General features: G+C 36.2%; 1 protein-coding gene across 1 annotated transcript in view; it reads right to left on the bottom strand.

Annotated features, from left to right (window-relative positions):
* Positions 1-21,538, bottom strand: part of TRHDE (thyrotropin releasing hormone degrading enzyme) — a 395,901-nt gene that overhangs the window by 28,974 nt on the left and 345,389 nt on the right. Inside the window, exons 13-15 of the mRNA XM_073213329.1 lie at positions 10,533-10,680; positions 8,589-8,686; positions 7,922-8,029 (exon numbers count right to left, since the gene is read on the bottom strand). Coding sequence (XP_073069430.1) covers positions 7,922-8,029; positions 8,589-8,686; positions 10,533-10,680 — 354 coding nt within the window. The remainder of the gene's footprint in view (positions 1-7,921; positions 8,030-8,588; positions 8,687-10,532; positions 10,681-21,538) is intronic.

Here is a 21,538-nt window from a genome sequence, read left to right as displayed (position 1 = left end):
AAAAGTTAAATAATTTCTGATATTCTAATGAAAAAAAGCAGTTTCTATGCCAGGCATTAGTAGGAGGTAAAGTGTTGCATAACTTGACTTGTAAAAGCAATATTGACTAATGTAGAAAAATAATGCTTTGAGTAAAATATTTAAATATGTGAGAAAATCATGAAAACAATTTTGAAAACAAGATATGAACCACCTATTTTATAATGCAAAAGAGTGCAAGTAGTTGTATTTTTAATGGGAAATGAGTCAAAGTAAAATTAAGAATTCTGTAACATTCCTGAGGACACCTAAAGAATAAATTCCAGACATAAATTCTTATATTATATACCATTTTTTCTTTCTTTCTATCTATAGCTAGAGCTGTATCTTTAAATAGGTAGATAAAATTCTTTGGATTTATAGTAGAAGGGATTAATAATAAATGAAAAATATATGAAAATTGGTAGAGAATATAAAACAACTTTTAGAACATACTGTAAATAATAAGTTTCAAGGGCCACAACTTGTGTCTGGATTATTCAATGTTCTACTGAATATATCCATTTAATGTGATTTCTCATTTCTTAGCCTGGAACCCTCTCCTTGTTATATTCTCTCCCTTAAGGCATTTTATCTGCCTCTCATTCTTTTCATTTCTCCATATCCTGACACACCAGTCTTCAAAATGAGGTGTTCATACCTCTGGGGTAAGGGAAGACTTTTCAGGGGTACCTATGAATATGGGTAATATCATGGCAATCAAATTCTCCATTCTAAACTTTCACATAGTTACTTCTCTCTTACAAAAACCCTACTCCTACTTTCTCTCACTTTCCAACAGAAAGGCATATTTATTTACTCATTTTGAAGCTTTCAAAGGTGCACTTTACTGTAGCACTGAATAAAGAGAAATTTATAAATATTGGTGTTGATATCTAGAAAATGAGTTTTCAAATTTTTAAAATTCTGAAGTTCCACAAAATTTGAAGAAGAGCCTAATCAAGTTGTCAGGTGGTAATTAAAAAATTTTGGTGACAGATGACTATGTGATTTTTTGGCACAAAACTTGGAAAGATTTTGAAGAATTGTGTTACATTGCTGCAAAACACCTTCCATACCCACCTATTTATTTCCATGTATTCTTAGCACTTTAACATAAAAACATGAACAGAATTGATGGTAAAACTCTTACTTTAGCAGTGAGTAATACCTGTGAATATGTAAATTAATTGGGAAAAAAGGCCAATTTACTTTTACTTTTACATTTGACATCTTTTAATTTTATGTTTTGTTTATCAATGTTTGCAATGTATTTGTGTTAACCAATATATTTACAAATAACAAATGTAATGAAAACTCAACTTAGAAAAAATTAACTGGATTTTATGACATGGAAAAAATGTGTGTGTCCATATGTGTTGTGTATTTATTACAGAAAAAGAAAAAATGATATGGTGATCTAAGAAAGATTTGCAAGTAGAAGTATATTCTATTAGGATACAGTTTGGGGGAGAAGAAAAGAATAATATAAAATTTATGATTATTTTATAAGAACATAATCATATTTTTAAATGGCTAATGGTCTGTATAAAATAGCTATGGTGTTTTGATTCCACTGGATACATTTAGAGATCTTGAAGGAATTTTATTGAAAAAAATGTCTGTTTACAGTATGCTGAAAGTTAAATCTTTGCAATTACCTAAATGTATGATGGACATTTTGGATACAGACTTAAAAAATGTTATTTTAGGTAATTTATAGGCATAAGGTTTGAGCCCTAATGGATTATTCTAATAAATTGTCATTAAGGCTTTCCTTCCTCTTACCCTTTATACCCAAACAATCATTAACTAATATTACTCTTCTTCAATCATGTTCAAATATGTCTGCTTCTCTTCATGTCCACCACCTTTTCTCATGGCTGGAACTTTTCCCTTGAACTCGCTGATTTGGTCATATTCCCATGCAACAGTCTCAGACCACCACAGCTTTCTGCTCAGTTACAAATAACTGAGTTCTATTTTTACATTTGTATGATTATTTTGAAAAGCTCCTGTGTCCCTCCTATACCCTCTCCCAGCCCATGCCATTAATCTTTGGGATGTTGTAAGGGTATGAACCACACCTTCTCAATGCCAGCCAAGAACCAGGAGCCGGCATTAGTGGAAGGAAGGAATGCTGCCTTCCAAGAATGTCTAGCCCAGTGCCCGACACATTATAGCTGCTTGATATATACTTACTGTATACATGAATAAATGAATATATACCTTTTAATTGTAAAATCAAAAGAGAACCAATAGTGGACAAATTGTGAGGAAACTGTATGATATATGTTCATGCACAAGTGTGAAATGTTGGACTATGAGAGCTGATGTAGGCATGGCAGATTTGGGGGCAATGCCCTCACTTTAGAAACAAGGTTGAGATTTGAAGAAGTTAACTGGCTTGTCTGAAGCCACAGCTGTCTAATGACAAAGTCGGAGCAAACCTAATTTGGACAGCCCTGTCCTTTCCATTACTCCATACAGACTCCCTGCTGTGTTCAATTGTCTGCAAAATGCCTATGCTGGTAAATGAGCACTAAAATGGTAGGTCTAGGTGGTATAATTTCAGCCTATGAAAATTTGTAGTAGGCCAACTTACAGTAAGAAGAATACAAAAAGCAGTCTAAAGAACAGAGGCAACAGGACCATGGAATTTGGACAACTTGGAAAAATGGACAATAAATTAGTATCTATGTTTTAGGGGAAGAAAACACGAGGTTTCTGAACCACACATATATAAACTGTAATGGAAAGAGCCTTTTGTCCTTCCACCTTTATGTTCTTATGTAGGAAAAGCATACATTGATAGACAGCAGACACAAAGGAAAGGGCCTCTTTTCACTGTGAGATAAAATGAGCTATGGCTGCTGGAGGGCCATGTGCCATAAATAGCAGCTGATGAACGGGAGGGAGGAAAAAGTAATATTTACCCGGAGCCCAACACAGGGATAAAGAGCAAATGTCCTCCTGCTCCTAACCAGGAAACTTTATGGCAATATGGCAATATTTTGTTTTGCATTTTAAGTTACAGGTTTCATCCTCACATCCTCAAAGCTTACAAAGAGTAGGTCTATTATTGAGGGCACTCTGTAAATGTTCTATACTGTTCTATTCTATACTGTTCCTACTTCCCCCTTAAAATTCACAACACCCATACACAAGGGTGGTCAAAACATAATAGGAGACAATTCCAAAGTGATTGTTTTATGATTTTCTATACAAGCCGGATATTATATAGGCATTCTTTTATTTATATAACACTCACAACTTCTTTTGTTAATAATATTGGCCTTTTTCAGATGAAACTAAGTGATTTTCCCAAGGTCATTTGGTAAAACAGCTCCAATTTGATCACTGGTGTCTCTGACTCTGAAGGCCAGTAGGCTTTCCCTAAACCAGTGGTTCCCAAAGTGTGGTCCCTGGACCACAGTGTCAGCATTACTTGGGAACTGTAAACACAAATTCTTGGGCCCCATTCCACCTACTAAATCTTTAAAATATTTTAAATCTTTACTATGTACTGGTTTAAACCTTCACATTCTGGGGTTGGGACCCAGCAAACAACTAAACAAGTCCCCCCAGTGATTCTTAGGCACAGTTGGATTTGAGAACCACGGGCATAAGCCACATAGCACAGCCTGCATGAAAACTATTGCTTATATGCCCGGCAGAGAGTACTTGAGTCCTGTTGGAATCTTTTCTAATTTGCTTTGTTTTTATAAAGGTTTTTTAACAAACTTATGTTACTGATAAATGGTAATTTGATATACCACACAGGATCACATGCAGTAGGGCTAGAAGGTGGTCAGTCTGGGGGTGGAAACCCAGATCCACCACCTATTGTTATATAATCTTGGCAAATTATGTAACTTTTGTGAGTTTTGGATTTGTCTTATGTAAAAATGAAAATAAAAACGGTGAGATGATACATGAAAAGCACTTAACCCAATGCCTGAAATGTAACACTCAGCAAACATATTTTTCATTATGATTATCATCATTAAAGACAATAATGTTAGTAACATTATAATTAATTGCACAAGTAGTGAAGCTTATGTATTATGCATGCTGCAAAGCTCCCAAGATATTTCTCTACTTATAATTTTTATTATGAAATGACCTTAATTTTTCTAATTTCAAAATGAATTTACAGTTTATTTCAATTCAATAAACATTTTTGACTTCCCACAATGTAAAAGGTATTCTGTCACTTCAGGGTGTTTTTTAAGAAGTAATGATACTAGTTATCAATTTATATGTTAGGGAATGTATATCAATCCATTGAATACTTTTTAAGATTAAATACTCTAAATAATTACTCTGCATTAGTTTAAAGCTTTAAATTGTACCTTTAAACATTATTTGAAAAATAATTATCATGAAATTGAGAGGCTGTATTACTGTGGACACACACTTAATTTCAGGTTAAATTATTTATTGAAAGAAAACCCCAGATTGCCATGTTACGATCTCTGTGTAGTTAACTGTACAGTCTCAATAGTGTTTTAATACAGAGATTTTCAAATAAGAATCACCTTCAAAAATAACATATTCCTATACTCAGTGAAGCTTAGGTCAATTATTTCTTGTTTATTTGTAAAAATTAGTGAAAGAAATGAATTTCTGTCCCTTTTATTATGCTTTTGATACGTACAAAAGGACTATTCTCTTTTCTTTGGAGTGAAATTTTCAGGTCTCACAGCCTCCTCTCATAGCTCGTGTTTTCAGGATCTTTTTATCATTTGTGTTGTTCTCTACCAAACGCTTGGCAATTTATCTCTTCTGAAATGCAGCGTTCTGCTGAACTTAGTCACCAAGTCACAGCGTAACAAGACCTGAATGTAGCTCATGTGTTTTTATGCATGACATTACCATGACAAGTCAACACACTGTAGCATCTGGATATTTTAACAGGGATCAGAATGTCAGCCATTCAACATATCATCCAGAGTGACCCTTGAATCCTTCTCTCTGCTGCTACCATCTCTAGCTTTTCATTGCACTTTTTGGTTCTGTCACCCTTCCCTGCACCAACTTTCACACCCATTTCATTTTCCAGAATACAGTGTCACTGATTGGACCTCACTCCCCAACATATCAAGGTTGGGATGCATAGTGGCACAGCACCTCAAAGATTTGAAATCCTTGTTGCTTTTATGTTCTTTAGATTTATGTGTGTGTATGTGTGTGTGTGTGTGTGTGTGTGTGTGTGTGTGTGTGTATATACACACACACACACACACAGCATCTCCTGAAATATTTTACGAGTATACCACTATATTACCTTTGTTTTTTTAAAATGATTGTTAAGATTCCAGTTAAACAAAAGCAAGCCAACAAAGTGACTGGTCTGTTGCTTCCTGCACATTTAAAAGGAAATCTTGGCCTCCCCTTCTCTGACTCAAGAAAGTTTAACTCAGCACCAACTACAGGATTGCATTATTGTCTTATTAGTAAGATGTCATCCAAAAAAGACAGATCAAACCTCTGATCTTCACACGCAGGGAGGTCAGTGAGTATCCTGTACCCTGGCTGCAGGAGGTTGCCTGTGTATGCTGGGGCATGTCATCTGGCTGGCTGAGCATATCGTAAACAGAAATAGTTTCACTTAGCACGTTTACTTACCCAGTTACAAAACAGAGAAAAGCAGGAGAACATAAAAACAAGGAAGGAAATAACAAAAGTACCTTAAAGTGTTAGGCCTAAATGTAATTATTTTACCATGAATAAATGGCAGAGCTAACAAAACTGAAGTGAACTGACATCTTTTGTATGAAGTTTCATTTTTAAGGGAATTATGGAAGTGATCGATTGATGAAATTCACAAGTCAAATATTACTGTACTCATTAAACTAAACATCAATCCAGTGCCTCCTGTCTGCCTGGAAGCTGCCTCCACCCACCTTACATACTCAAACATAGTCTCCCCTGCCTCCAGTCCGGCCTTGTCCACCTAGCAGAGTCCTACTCACCCTTCATGAGCAGGAATGTGATTCTTCCAAGGCAGTGATCCCTCCCTTTGTGTTCATACCTTGTCTTGTGCTTAGTTCTTGCTATTTGTTGACAGAGCTATATCTTCTATTAATTTTGAACTCTGCTTCTTCTCTCTGCTTTCTGGCTACCACATGGTATTAAGAACTGTTTTAAAAATAGCTTTTTCTCTATAGCTGTATTTCTTAAATGTGGGAAGTGATATAAGTCTTGAATACTCTAGAGAAATAATAGTAATGCAATGGTGTAAGTACAATTGTAATAAAATGATATAAATATGTTAACATGGGTACATTCATTAAAGGGTTTAAAAAACTATCAGTTCTGAGAATAGGCATGTGTCTGTAGCAAGATAAAAACAAAAAACAAAAGGGAAGGCAGTAGAAATCCCAATCTTCAAATAATATATTTCACTCTTTTCTCTCATATGTATATATCTATACTCTTTTCTCTCATATGTATATATAATTATATATGTTAATAAAATTTTTGATAATTTTATGATTATGATCATTTTGATGATTTTGTGTAAATGTTTGTTTTCATAGCCTAATTATTTGTGTTTGAACTGAAGAAGGTAGTAGAAAATAGGGGAAAACTTTATATAACATTTTCCATGTATAATAGCAAGTCTTCTAAAATAGTTTTTAGAAGACTTAATAAAAATAATTATCATTAGTCAAAGTTTAAAAAAATGGGGATGCTTTAGTTTGAGAGAAAACTGGTGACAGATCTAATCACTGTCTTCATATATGATGGATCAATTGAGAGATGACAGTGATAAAATATTTTCCTTCTTAGCTTAGTATAAGACCAGAAACAATGAATTTACAGGACAAACCGGAAAATGCTAGAGAAGGTGAGATAGTATGACAAATTACTAAGTAATGCAGTGAAAGATTTCCCTCACAGATTTTTAGAGCAGGATAGCTACCCTTTGATCTAGAATCAGTGATGTACTAAATTAAAATCTAAAGAACCCTTGTCAGAACAAATAACACTTTATTCCCTTGTAGGTTACACTGTCCGCGGTTCTCTCTGCTCATGTGGAACAAGTCTCTCTCTCAGTTGCCCGTGGAGTCAACCCAGTTACTCATATAAGGGACAAGCCCAAGGTGGAATGTAAAATAAGATCATTTGAAGCAAATTGCCCCCTAGCTTCTCATCCTGCTGACCAGTCTCCTTACCACAGTGGCCAAAGTTGGGAAAGGAGTGGTTATAAATTGTCCGAAGTGTAGAAAGAAATGGAGCATAAAGGTCCTTGGAAATACAAAAACACCTAAAAAGGCTTAGTGAGAAGTTCATGATCTTTGATTTTTTTCATGTTTAATATTCTTTTCACTAACATTAACAACTGACATTTAGGATAATATTTTTTATCAAAGGCAATTCTATTAATTTTAACCTCACAGTCTGCACTGAAATGCTACATTGTGAAATTCCAAGATAAGATATAAGTTTAAGGTCCTTGCCAAGGGTCACTAAAAGAGTAAAGATATCATTCATGACCTTTTGTTTTCAGATTTTAACATTAACATTTGTTATGCTCCTTTATGTCATATGCTTGCTGTGGATTTATGAATAAATACCACAACCTTTGGAAACAACCTTAGAATTTGGCCTAAATTTAATTGTTTTGTTCTCATGGGATAGCAAAGCTATCAAAATTCAAAATAAGCTAAATAAGGGCCAGGACTTAGAAAGTTAGTTTAAAACTGAAAACATTCCAAAGATAGGTGCATGTGGCTTTCATGCTGTATTGCCTTGCAATCTGTGAACCTGAAACAAAGTTTTACGTATGTTTTCCTTGTCTTGTTTTTCTCCAGTTGATAAATGGAGTGCATCCACTGAGAATCTGAAAGCAGTGTTAAATCATATCAGTGACACAGGATTTGGTTCCATTTACCTGTTCCTGTTGCTGGAAATCCAATCTGAAATAAGCGTGGATGCCTGTTGGTGACAATGCTTGTTGCCAAAACTGCATGCCAGCATTATCACTTCTCTGCGCAGTTCCCTGGGTATCACCAAAGGGGAAAAGAATTAAAAAGCAGTGTTAATATCTGGGGAGAAAGGGTCACTCATTATATAACAGTAGGTAAATAATTAGGAAAAATATGGAACTCAGATACGGAAATCCTGTTTTGGTGAGTGAGAGATTTTTAAAGCTTTAAATTTAAAGCTACCATCTCTAGCGTTTCATTGCACTTTTTGGTTGTGAATGAACAACCAACTATAAACAACTATAACAAATTATAGAAGTGTTAAAAGAATAGAGGCAGAGTAGAAGTTAAGCATACCAACATTCTTCTCTGGAAGCAGTGCTACAGTGAGGGGCATGGGTCCAGATCTCAATTATACCATAAAGGTGGATCTTAAATTAACACATGACAAGGAAACGCCTTTGTTCTCAGTACCAGGCAGTGCAACTGTGCTCAGTCCTCCCAGGAAAGGGAAATAAAATACGCAGAATGAAAGAAAGGTGGTCACACACTGCTAAAGTCACAATGGTACCAGTAGTATGTTATTGTACAGCTCTGGGGGGAAAATAGGTGGGCAAGAAAATAAAACAGTACTCATGTTGGTAGGATGCTTGAACAAGAGATCCATTAAAATTGTTTTTTGGCCATCCAAGCTTGATGTACGTTGTTGCGACTTGCTTTAAAATATATTCCTAAATGGGGGTAGGGGAAACAAAGATAGTATCAGTCTACCTCCCCACGTTATTAAAATTATATAATAAAATTTAACTATTTTCTAAATGTACCTATTTTAAAATAGCAGTAAAGTTATGGGCATGGTAATGCTCTTATTATGATTTTATTCAACTTAGTATTTCAAATATAGGAAACAAGGATAAATACAATTGCAAAGTGGAAGTTTACTCTTTACTTCCTGTTGAATGACTAATTTGTACTACTGAGTATTTTCAATGAAAATTTTTTGAGCAAAACAAGGAAATTGAAGAGTATTGATGACACCCATATAAACATATGTATAGTTTATGAAGATGAGCACCATATTTATGCATTTTATATCAATAGTGCATATTTAATGCAAAACTTTTAGGTAGGCCCATCCCAGAGCTTAGCATTGTTGAACCTGACATACACAGTATACTTTTCCTTAAAATATATGGTATTTAAAAGTCACCAATCCAGTTAATGATACCTTTAAATATCAGTGGCAATGTAAAATATGCTCTCCTCACTTTAACATGGTCCTTGAATTGTGTCAAGGGAATGAAAGCACTGAAATTACAGTAAAAGCAAGTCTTCACTTTACCTGAAATTGAAGTGTCTGACATGATATACTATTCTACAGTGCAAATATATACAAAAATGGATTTTACTTTCACAGAACTTTAATATTGCAGTGTCTCTGTGTTAGGGAGAAAAGGGAAGTGGAGTAAATATCTGTCTAGCAGATAAAAATTATACCATAACTGTAACGACACATTTCTTTGCATGTCTGTTGTAAAGAATTAGAAAAAACTAACAACGAACAATCAAGCCAGGATTACTTCAATTAAAAAAAAAAGATTAAAACAGAGGGTCTTTCAAGTTGGCTTAGGATAAGAAAGAAAGAAGCAACTTTGATGGCCATCAGACATTTTTGAGGGTGCTAATGAAGAGACTTCATGCCATGGCAATCTAGTGTCAAATAATTCCAAATGTGTAGGTTAATTAGCAGAGCCAGTATGTCATCAGACATAGGATGATTTTATAAGGTAGAGGGCAGACTCTTAAAATAACCGAAGGAAAATAAATAATGGCTTAAAGGTGATAGAAAGCACAGAGACATATTTTCATGTACAAAGCCTCCCTGGTGATAAGAAATATAGGAATCAAAAGTTCATTAGTAATACTTAATCCTAATCTTATTCAGAATGGCTTGCTGAATTGGATCAGGTGGCATCAGCAGTGCGATTTTGGCTTACCAGGTTTTGAGTTTAGGAAACCTGCTCAGGTAACATTTTGGGATGTTTGTCATGTCTTCCTGTCTGTTAGGATTATCTCTGTTTGCTCTTCTGTATCCCCTTGGACCCAATTATGAATGGGCTTCTGTCTCAGTGTTGATCTTATCCTTGTTAATTAAGGAAGTGAATTGAATTCACTATGCCCTTTTGGATAAAAATAATGACTACGAATCTTTACTGAACCTGCCTATATTTTGTTAAGATCTTTGGGATCCCTCTGCCCACGTTAAGTCCCTTTGTGAACACAGAGCCCTTTAACTCTTGGAAAGTCAGTTTGAACTTTAAGGATTTGCCATGTATATTTGTTCTTAAATTCTGAGGCATTTAAGCTTAATGACACTTTGAGGCCAGACTGAAAGCAGCTTGTATTAAATTTCTTCTCCAAGTAATTGTGGTCAATGTTGCGCAGGAAGTCAGGACGAAAATGAAAGCACAAATTAGAAAAGGAACTAAAAGAACTTAGTATCTATTACATACAGTAGATCAGGAGAAAATAAGTTTGTCATCAGAAAATAAGTAAGAAGAAAATATATCTTTTTACATTGAAGACGTTGTATTTTTCCATTCGGTCCAGTAATTTATCTAGAGGATAAAGGGCTCGGCTGGCAGCGTGCCAAGGAAGAAAATCCTTTTCCTCAGACAGGTATCTGATAATCTCCAGAGGAATATTCTGAGGCAAATAGCCAGCTCTGCACAGTCAAAAAAGTTCATGTTAACTGTATGCACAAAAGATAGATGATATGCAAAATTAAAGATCTTACTTATGTAAATAAAAGGCAGAAATCAAGATTCATCGAAGTATAAAGAAGCCAAACTCACTGCTATAAACATAAAGTTACTCATTTTGAAAATACAGTCCTACTTTGGATACCAATGCTCCTTAATATATACCAAGTTGGAGAGAGAAAATTCACATGAACACAAAAATATCAGAATGCATATTTTTTAAAAGGCAAGAATTATGGAATTTGAAAAAAAATCAACTCAGGGTATTTTTCCTTCACAGAAACTCTTCAGGGGTCACAAGTAATTGAAAATAATCAATTACTGAAATAAAATTTCAGTTTCTCAATGCATTCTCTTTACTTTTCATGTAGCTCTGTATAATGCTATTTAATACAGATTGTTTTCAAAAGGATAATTAAAGTGGCAATTCACAGTTTTGACTGCATCTATGTTACAATATAAGCATTTTTCAAAACTGCTTGTTTTATTTTTTAAAAATTGCTTTTTATAACACCTATGAAAATCATAGTTAGATTTTAATAGAGTACAAGCTATAAAAGTGTTCAAAGAATAGATTCTTCCCATATATTATTTTCCTTTCAAAATAGGTGCTGTGTCCTGTTGGGCAACAATGTCTGCTTCTTTGGAAAATCTGTAGCTTTTCCAAGTTATCTGAACACATGTTGTCCATATTTATAGAGGGTCTACCCAAAAAAAGGAGCCAAAGAGAAGAGTACATCTCTACTTTCCAGTAAATTGCATATAAAATCTTTGAAAAAAATCAAAGCAATAGAAATGTCAACAGTACATTAAGAGATGGTTTGGCCTTCATGTGTCTGATGTATACATATGGTGACTGTGTGTATTTTGCTTGATTTGTTTATACATGAATAAAAAACCACATGCAGACTTTTAACACAGGGAATGGGTAAATATGAAAGCAACATATTATCTCCTGGTTATCTACTTTATCTACATTTCACACTACTATTTTGTAGCATCACAGATTAGACCAAGCTTTTTATTTCTGCATCGGAGAAGGTGAGCAGGGAGGGAGCATTGCCTTTTCTCATGTTCAGGTAAAATAAGTTAGCCTGGTTATTTAGTCCCTACTCAAGGTGATGAGCAAAAATTACTCTGCAGATGAATAGTAACTTCAAGCTCTGTTTACAAGGCTCACAATAAAACCCAATTCTGGAGGCTGTGCTTCAGTTTTCTTTGAATTAAAAACAGGATGTGTGTCATTCTAATAATTATGGCTCCCTATTGGTATAAAATCAACCACAGTTAATATCTGATGTAAGGTAGGATGGTGAGAATAACCCCAAATTTCCACATAACTTCAAGATTTCCCAAAATTTGTGTAATTTAGACTATACTTCGATTTGTGTCACTTTTCTTACACAGTTCCCATTTTATACATCCTTGCAGATATAGCAAGAAATTAGGCTGTTGCAATAACAATTAAATAATGAACTCTATCTTTTTGTTAGTGTAGCATCTCAATAATACAATTAAGTTGGGTTTTAAGGGTTTTTAGCCCACTGAAAAAGTAATACAATTCAATAAAAATAGTGATTTGGTTGTTTTCTTTCAAAGAAACAGCTTCCAATATTTCAGATTTTGCAATTTATTTCTCCTGAACTTTAATTACAAATATTAATTAGCATGGTGATCATAAATTTACCACCTCTAAACTTACATAATTTACATGCCATAGGTTATATAATTTTAGGGCTGAAGAATATTTATCTGAAAGCCATTATTCTTTTGTTGAAGAAACAAGAAAAATAACATATTTTAAAAAAACTTTTAGTAAGTTGCTAACTTATTATGGATCTTTTATAAGTTTAGAAATCTGGAAAGGTGTTTGCATCTATTCTCTCACAGATTTAAACACACTAGTGTCACATCAGTAGCAATGTATTATGTTTTCCTTCATGTCTACAAATGGATGGACATTATTCAGTGACCTGTGCTTTGTGGGCATTATGACTACAAATAAAAAAGATGACAAATAATGTTATGGAAAGAGACTTGGTCTTGAGAAAGCCTGAAACTGAGAAACAGCCTGGAACCACTAATGTTCCCCAGACAATCAGACATAAATTTTCTCTAAGCCTCACATTCCTTATCTGTGAAATAAGAGAGCTGATCTAGGAGATAGGAGACATCCTTCTCATCTCCACTGAAAACCTTTTATTTGAACTCTTAACAATTTAATCTGCTGAAAAATTATTGCAATAACATGGCAATAATTTCTTTATGAAATTGAAAAACATATGTTGTAATTTTATATTCCCCAATATTTAGTTATTTCAAATGTATACATCTAAGAGAGCTTAAATATAGGTTTTATGAGACATTTGACATAGTGTAAAGAAAATAAGAGCAAAGTAAGCCTTATAGAATTACCAAATGATGAGGAGGCAAGAAAAGTATTCATTAAGTAGAGAAAAGGAGCAAGTTCCGTTTTGAGTCCTTATAGCAAAAAATTGCTAAGTGCTCACCAAAATCTGTGCTCTCCTCTACTTTTAGGATAGATTACAATTCCCATTTCCTTGGTAGTTAGGTATGGTCATGTGACTAGCCAATAGAATACAAATGTCCCTTCCTACCAGGGTTAGCCAGCTGGTAAGCATCTCCCATTAGCTCTTCAATGTTCTTTCCCCTGAAATGAATCTTCCAGGGTAACGTTGGAACTCTTGGATTAAATATGTCAGAAACCCACCTGGGTCTCTGGATGACCCCATGGTGGAGCACAGGTTCTCACAACCAGTTCTGTTATGTCAGCAGGAAATACACTTCTATTGTTTGGGTCTATTTTTTAAAGCAGTTAACCTTCTCTAATGCGGTCCTCAAACAGAGTAAGAAACAGATTACACTCAAATTGCCCTCATTTTGTTTTGTTACAAACTATGTAAGTAATTACCTATTACATAATTCAATATACTTATATTTAGCCTACTAAATCAAAATATGTAACTACACTCGATTGAATGGAGGATGATCAGCTTCATTACAAAATTAAGACTTGTAAAAGATAATGTTGGTGAATAAGTTACCTAGTTTAGATATGTGTTTGTGTAATTGGCTGGTAATGATATCTGTGATTACTACTACTGATAATGCAATCAATACAGGGGATGTGTGTGGAATCCAGTGAATGCAACACTACATTAACTCAAAGTAATCATCCCAGTAGGGAGCACACTTAGGGCCCTATGCTGAAATGCAGTTGTCCTAAATTTGTATCATCACAGGGAAATGTTGCTACCAGAATGAGGGAAAATAGCAAATTTAAAGAGTATTTCACATAACTTTTATTAATATTTTAAGAAGACGTTGTAAATGACACCTATCTTCTCTACTCTGGGGTGGAGGCTGTCATAAGAAATGATTTAGGAATCAAAGAAAAGACAACAGGAAAGAGAGGCTGATGAGGAAAGTTAAATACATAAAAGATTGCCCATAAACAGCTATACACCTGCTCCTCCCATCCGCCCAAAACCCCAACTCATTCACAAACATACACATAACCTTCCCTCCTCCTCCAGTTTACTAGAGCCTGCAACAAAATCTTTCTTTAGGCAAATAAGAGAATCTTTTTCATAAGGAGATTAAAAAAAGCAGACTGTATTAGCTGATGTTAAAATGCACTGATCTTAGGTGACTTTGTTTTCACCTAATATCCAAAACTACATTTTAAAAATCTTTCTGAATTCCTGTGCATGTTAACTCTTAAATCTACTGAGGTGGGTGGAATATACACAAATGACCTATTTTACTGTGTTAGCAATTGGCTTCTGGGTGCTTGAAATTTGGGAAAAAATTTAAAGTGCAATCCTAGGATTCTTCAGAGCATCATACTCCAGTTTTTGTTAACTGAATATTCATTTAAAACCAATAAATAAAAATTTAATTCAAGGGCGGAGCCAAGATGGCGGCGTGAGTAGAGCAGTGGAAATCTCCTCCCAAAAACACATAGAGCTATGAAAATATAACAAAGAAAAATCTTCCTAAAATAGAGACCACAGGACACAGGACAACATCCAGACCACATCCACACCTGCAAGAACCCAGCGCCTTGTGAAGGGGGAGAGTGCTTTTTGGAAATCTTAAAGGGGCAGGACAGGTCACTTAGACCAGAAGCAGGAAATCTGGGGATCTCTGGGCACTCTAACCCCCTGGGCAGCAGGGAGCACAGAGGCCCCTTACGGAGATAAATAGTCTCCTGGCTGCTCCCCCTCCAAAGGGGCTCCACCATTTTGGAGGAACAGCCCCAGCCAGGCCAAGCCCACAGCAACAGCGGAGATAAACCCCAAAGCAACTGGGCAGGAAGCAGAAGCCCTGTCTGCGCACAGCTGCCCAGCACAAGCCACTAGAGGTCGCTATTCTCCCAGAAAAAGGCTACAAACCAACAAGAAGGGAAGCTCTTCCAGCGGTCACTTGTACCAGCTCTGCAAACTATCTCTATCACCATGAAAAGGCAAAACTACAGGCAGACAAAGATCACAGAGACAACACCTGAGAAGGAGACAGACCTAACTAGTCCTCCTGAAAAAGAATTCAAAATAAAAATCATGAACATGCTGACAGAGATGCAGAAAAAAATGCAAGAGCAATGGGATGAGATGCAGAGAAAAATGCAAGAGCAGTGGGATGAGATGCAGAGAAAAATGCAAGAGCAGTGGGATGAAGTCCGGAAGGAGATCACAGATGTCAGGAAAGAGATCACAGAAGTGAAACAATCCCTGGAAGGATTTATAAGCAGAATGGATAAGATGCAAGAGGCCATTGAAGGAATAGAAGCCAGAGAACAGGAACGTATAGAAGCTGACAGAGAGAGAGATAAAAGGATCTCCAGGAATGAAACAACACTAAGAGAAATATGTGACCAATACAAAAGGAAAAACATTCGTATTATAGGGATACCAGAAGAGGAAGAAAGAGGAAAAGGGATAGAAAGTGTCTTTGAAGAAATAATTGCTGAAAACTTCCCCAAACTGGGGGAGGAAATAATCGAACAGACCATGGAATTATACAGAACCCCCAACAGAAAGGATCCAAGGAGGACAACACCAAGACACATAATAATTAAAATGGCAAGGATCAAGGACAAGGAAAGAGTTTTAAAGGCAGCTAGAGAGAAAAAGGTCACCTATAAAGGAAAACCAATCAGGCTAACATCAGACTTCTCAACAGAAACCCTACAGGCCAGAAGAGAATGGCATGATATACTTAATGCAATGAAACAGAAGGGCCTTGAACCAAGGATACTGTATCCAGCACGACTATCATTTAAATATGATGGTGGGATCAAACAATTCCCAGACAAGCAAAAGCTGAGGGAATTTGCTTCCCACAAACCACCTCTACAGGGCATCCTACAGGGACTGCTCTAGATGGGAGCATCCCTAAAAAGAGCACAGAACAAAACACACAACATATGAAGGATGGAGGAGGAGGAATAAGAAGGGAGAGAAGAAAAGACTCTCCAGACAGTGTATATAACAGCTCAATAAGCGAGCTAAGTTAGGCAGTAAGATACTAAAGAAGCTAACCTTGAACCTTTGGTAACCACGAATCTAAAGCCTGCAATGGCAATAAGTACATATCTTTCAATAGTCACCCTAAATGTAAATGGACTTAATGCACCAATCAAAAGACATAGAGTAATAGAATGGATAAAAAAGCAAGACCCATCTATATGCTGCTTACAAGAAACTCACCTTAAACCCAAAGATAAGCATAGACTAAAAGTCAAGGGATGGAAAAACATATTTCAGGCAAACAACAGTGAGAAGAAAGCAGGGGTTGCAGTACTAATATCAGACAAAATAGACTTCAAAACAAAGAAAGTAACAAGAGATAAAGAAGGCCACTACATAATGATAAAGGGCTTAGTCCAACAAGAGGATATAACCATTCTAAATATATATGCACCCAATACAGGAGCACCAGCATATGTGAAGCAAATACTAACAGAACTAAAGAGGGAAATAGACTGCAATGCATTCATTGTAGGAGACTTCAACACACCACTCACCCCAAAGGATAGATCCACCGGGCAGAAAATAAGTAAAGACACACAGGCACTGAACAACACACTAGAACAGATGGACCTAATAGACATCTATAGAACTTTACATCCAAAAGCAACAGGATATACATTCTTCTCAAGTGCACATGGAACATTCTCCAGAATAGACCACATACTAGCTCACAAAAAGAGCCTCAGTAAATTCCACAATATTGAAATTCTACCAACCAATTTTTCAGACCACAAAGGTATGAAAGTAGAAATAAATTCTACAAAGAAAACAAAAAGGCTCACAAACACATGGAGGCTTAACAACATGCTACTAAATAATCAATGGATCAATGAACAAATCAAAATAGAGATCAAGGAATATATAGAAACAAATGACAACAACAACACTAAGCCCCAACTTCTGTGGGATGCAGCGAAAGCAGTCTTAAGAGGAAAGTATATAGCAATCCAGGCACACTTGAAGAAGGAAGAACAATCCCAAATGAATAGTCTAACATCACAATTATTAAAACTGGAAAAAGAAGAACAAATGAGGCCTAAAGTCAGCAGAAGGAGGGACATAATAAAGATCAGAGAAGAAATAAACAAAATTGAGAAGAATAAAACAATAGCAAAAATCAACGAAACCAAGAGCTGGTTCTTTGAGAAAATAAACAAAATAGATAAGCCTCTAGCCCAACTTATTAAGAGAAAAAGAGAGTCAACACAAATCAACATAATCAGAAATGAGAATGGAAAAATCACGACAGACTCCACAGAAATACAAAGAATTATTAAAGACTACTATGAAAACCTATATGCCAACAAGCTGGAAAACCTAGAAGAAATGGACAACTTCCTAGAAAAATACAACCTCCCAAGACTGACCAAGGAAGAAACACAAAAGTTAAACAAACCAATTACAAGCAAAGAAATTGAAACAGTAATCAAAAAACTACCCAAGAACAAAACCCCGGGGCCGGACGGATTTACCTCGGAATTTTATCAGACACACAGAGAAGACATAATACCCATTCTCCTTAAAGTGTTCCACAAAATAGAAGAAGAGGGAATACTCCCAAACTCATTCTATGAAGCCAACATCACCCTAATACCAAAACCAGGAAAAGACCCCACCAAAAAAGAAAATTACAGACCAATATCCCTGATGAATGTAGATGCAAAAATACTCAATAAAATATTAGCAAACAGAATTCAACAGTATATCAAAAGGATCATACACCATGACCAAGTGGGGTTCATCCCAGGGATGCAAGGATGGTACAACATTCGAAAATCCATCAACATCATCCACCACATCAACAAAAAGAAAGACAAAAACCACATGATCATCTCCATAGATGCTGAAAAAGCATTTGACAAAATTCAACATCCATTCATGATAAAAACTCTCAGCAAAATGGGAATAGAGGGCAAGTACCTCAACATAATAAAGGCCATCTATGATAAACCCACAGCCAGCATTATACTGAACAGCGAGAAGCTGAAAGCATTTCCACTGAGATCGGGAACCAGACAGGGATGCCCACTCTCCCCACTGTTATTTAACATAGTACTGGAGGTCCTAGCCACGGCAATCAGACAAAACAAAGAAATACAAGGAATCCAGATTGGTAAAGAAGAAGTTAAACTGTCACTATTTGCAGATGATATGATACTGTACATAAAAAACCCTAAAGACTCCACTCCAAAACTACTAGAACTGATATCGGAATACAGCAAAGTTGCAGGATACAAAATCAACACACAGAAATCTGTAGCTTTCCTATACACTAACAACGAATCAATAGAAAGAGAAATCAGGAAAACAATTCCATTCACCATTGCATCAAAAAGAATAAAATACCTAGGAATAAACCTAACCAAGGAAGTGAAAGACTTATACTCTGAAAACTACAAGTCACTCTTAAGAGAAATTAAAGGGGACACTAATAAATGGAAACTCATCCCATGCTCATGGCTAGGAAGAATTAATATCGTCAAAATGGCCATCCTGCCGAAAGCAATATACAAATTTGATGCAATCCCTCTCAAATTACCAGCAACATTCTTCAATGAATTGCAACAAATAATTCAAAAATTCATATGGAAACACCAAAGACCCCGAATAGCCAAAGCAATCCTGAAAAAGAAGAATAAAGTAGGGGGGATCTCACTCCCCAACTTCAAGCTCTACTACAAAGCCATAGTAATCAAGACAATTTGGTACTGGCACAAGAACAGAGCCACAGACCAGTGGAACAGATTAGAGACCCCAGAAATTAACCCAAACATATATGGTCAATTAATATTTGATAAAGGAGCCATGGACATACAATGGCAAAATGACAGTCTCTTCAACAGATGGTGCTGGCAAAACTGGACAGCTACATGTAGGAGAATGAAACTGGACCATTGTCTAACCCCATATACAAAGGTAAACTCAAAATGGATCAAAGACCTGAATGTAAGTCACGAAACCATTAAACTCTTGGAAAAAAACATAGGCAAAAACCTCTTAGACATAAACATGAGTGATCTCTTCTTGAACATATCTCCCCGGGCAAGGAAAACAACAGCAAAAATGAGCAAGTGGGACTACATTAAGCTGAAAAGCTTCTGTACAGCGAAAGACACCATCAATAGAACAAAAAGGAACCCTACAGTATGGGAGAATATATTTGAAAATGACAGATCTGATAAAGGCTTGACGTCCAGAATATATAAAGAGCTCACACGCCTCAACAAACAAAAAACAAATAACCCAATTAAAAAATGGGCAGAGGAACTGAACAGACAGTTCTCCAAAAAAGAAATACAGATGGCCAAGAGACACATGAAAAGATGCTCCACATCGCTAATTATCAGAGAAATGCAAATTAAAACTACAATGAGGTATCACCTCACACCAGTAAGGATAGCTGCCATCCAAAAGACAAACAACAACAAATGTTGGCGAGGCTGTGGAGAAAGGGGAACCCTCCTACACTGCTGGTGGGAATGTAAATTAGTTCAACCATTGTGGAAAGCAGTATGGAGGTGCATCAAAATGCTCAAAACAGACCTACCATTTGACCCAGGAATTCCACTCCTAGGAATTTACCCTAAGAACGCAGCAATCAAGTTTGAGAAAGACAGATGCACTCCTATGTTTATCGCAGCACTATTTACAATAGCCAAGAATTGGAAGCAACCTAAATGTCCATCTGTAGATGAATGGATAAAGAAGATGTGGTACATATACACAATGGAATACTACTCAGCCATAAGAAGTGGAAAAATCCAACCATTTGCAGCAACATGGATGGAGCTGGAGAGTATTATGCTCAGTGAAATAAGCCAAGCAGAGAAAGAGAAATACCAAATGATTTCACTCATCTGAGGAGTATAGGAACAAAGGAAAAACTGAAGGAACAAAACAGCAGCAGAATTACAGAACCCAAAAATGGACTAACAGGTACCAAAGGGAAAGGAACTGGGGAGGATGGGTGGGCAGGGAGGGATAAGGGGGGGGAAGAAGAAGGGGGGTATTAAGATTAGCATGCATGGGGGGGAGGGAGAAAGGGGAGGGTGGGCTGCACAACACAGAGAGGACAAGTAGTGACTCTACCACATTTTGCTAAGCTGATGGACAGTAACCGTAATGGGGTTGTTAGGGGGGACCTGATATAGGGGAGAGCATAGTAAACATAGTATTCTTCATGTAAGGGTAGATTAAAAATTAAAAAAAAAAAAAAAAAGAAAGAAAGAAAGAAAGAAAAGGGGATTACTCGTTAACAGGATAAAACTATTGGTAAATCAAAGATCAACGCATGCTTTAAATATCCTTAATGTTGATCACTTAAAGGGTGTCAGATGATCAGCTATGGAGGTACTCTTTTCTGATAATATTCCTTTCTCTTAATTAAAAAAAAAAATAAAAAAAAGCAGTTACTGTGTGCTGACCTCCAATGAGTTCTGCACAGTGGTATAGAGGGCATGTCAAAGTGTGGGCAAAGGGTCTGTTTGTTTCTACGCAGAAGATCAAGGCCTAGCTTGGATACACAGAAAATGAAATAAGATACGATATGAGGAGGAGCTTCCGGCATCAGCACTCTCTGGAGGACTCGTGCCGGGGGATGATCATCAAAAAGCCTCCCCAGGGATCCGGACGATGCTGCGGTTGTGGCTGCATCCAGCCCACCGTCTCCTGGACTTGCCATAAGAAGGAGGAGGGAGATGTCTAGGCTGGCATGTGCATACAGTGAGACAACGAATTTGACTGGATCTGTACTGTTGGAACTCAACCAGGAGTTGGGAGGGGTGCAAGTTGTAGCACCCCAAAATCTCATGACTATAGACTATCTATGGTTAAAAGAACATATGGGATGTGAACAGATCCCAGAAATGGGCTGCTTTAATTTGTCTGATGGTTCAAGTACAGTTGGAAAATATCCATCATATTATAGATAAATTTTCACAAATGCCTAGGGTGCTTAAATGGTTTTCTTGGCTTCACTGGAGATGGCTGGTAATTATAGATTTGCTTTGTTTATGTCACCGTATTCCTATAATGTTAATATGTGTGTGCAAATTAGTTAGTAGTTTAAAACCTATACATACTTAAGGTACTATACAAGAAGATATGTCAAAGAAATAATCAATCCTCCCAAGTTTCCTTCATATGCTACATCTATAGCTTTTCTTCTTCCTTCCTAATTACAAACCTTAAATAGAATTCGTGCCTCATATCGAATTTACCGAGTATCATAATTCCTCCAGGTGGTAAAGATACCTCGAGACAAGTG

This window comes from Manis javanica, chromosome 10 (genome assembly GCF_040802235.1).
Source record: "Manis javanica isolate MJ-LG chromosome 10, MJ_LKY, whole genome shotgun sequence".
Lineage (NCBI taxonomy): Eukaryota > Metazoa > Chordata > Mammalia > Pholidota > Manidae > Manis > Manis javanica.
This window is presented reverse-complemented; position numbering and strand designations above follow the sequence as displayed.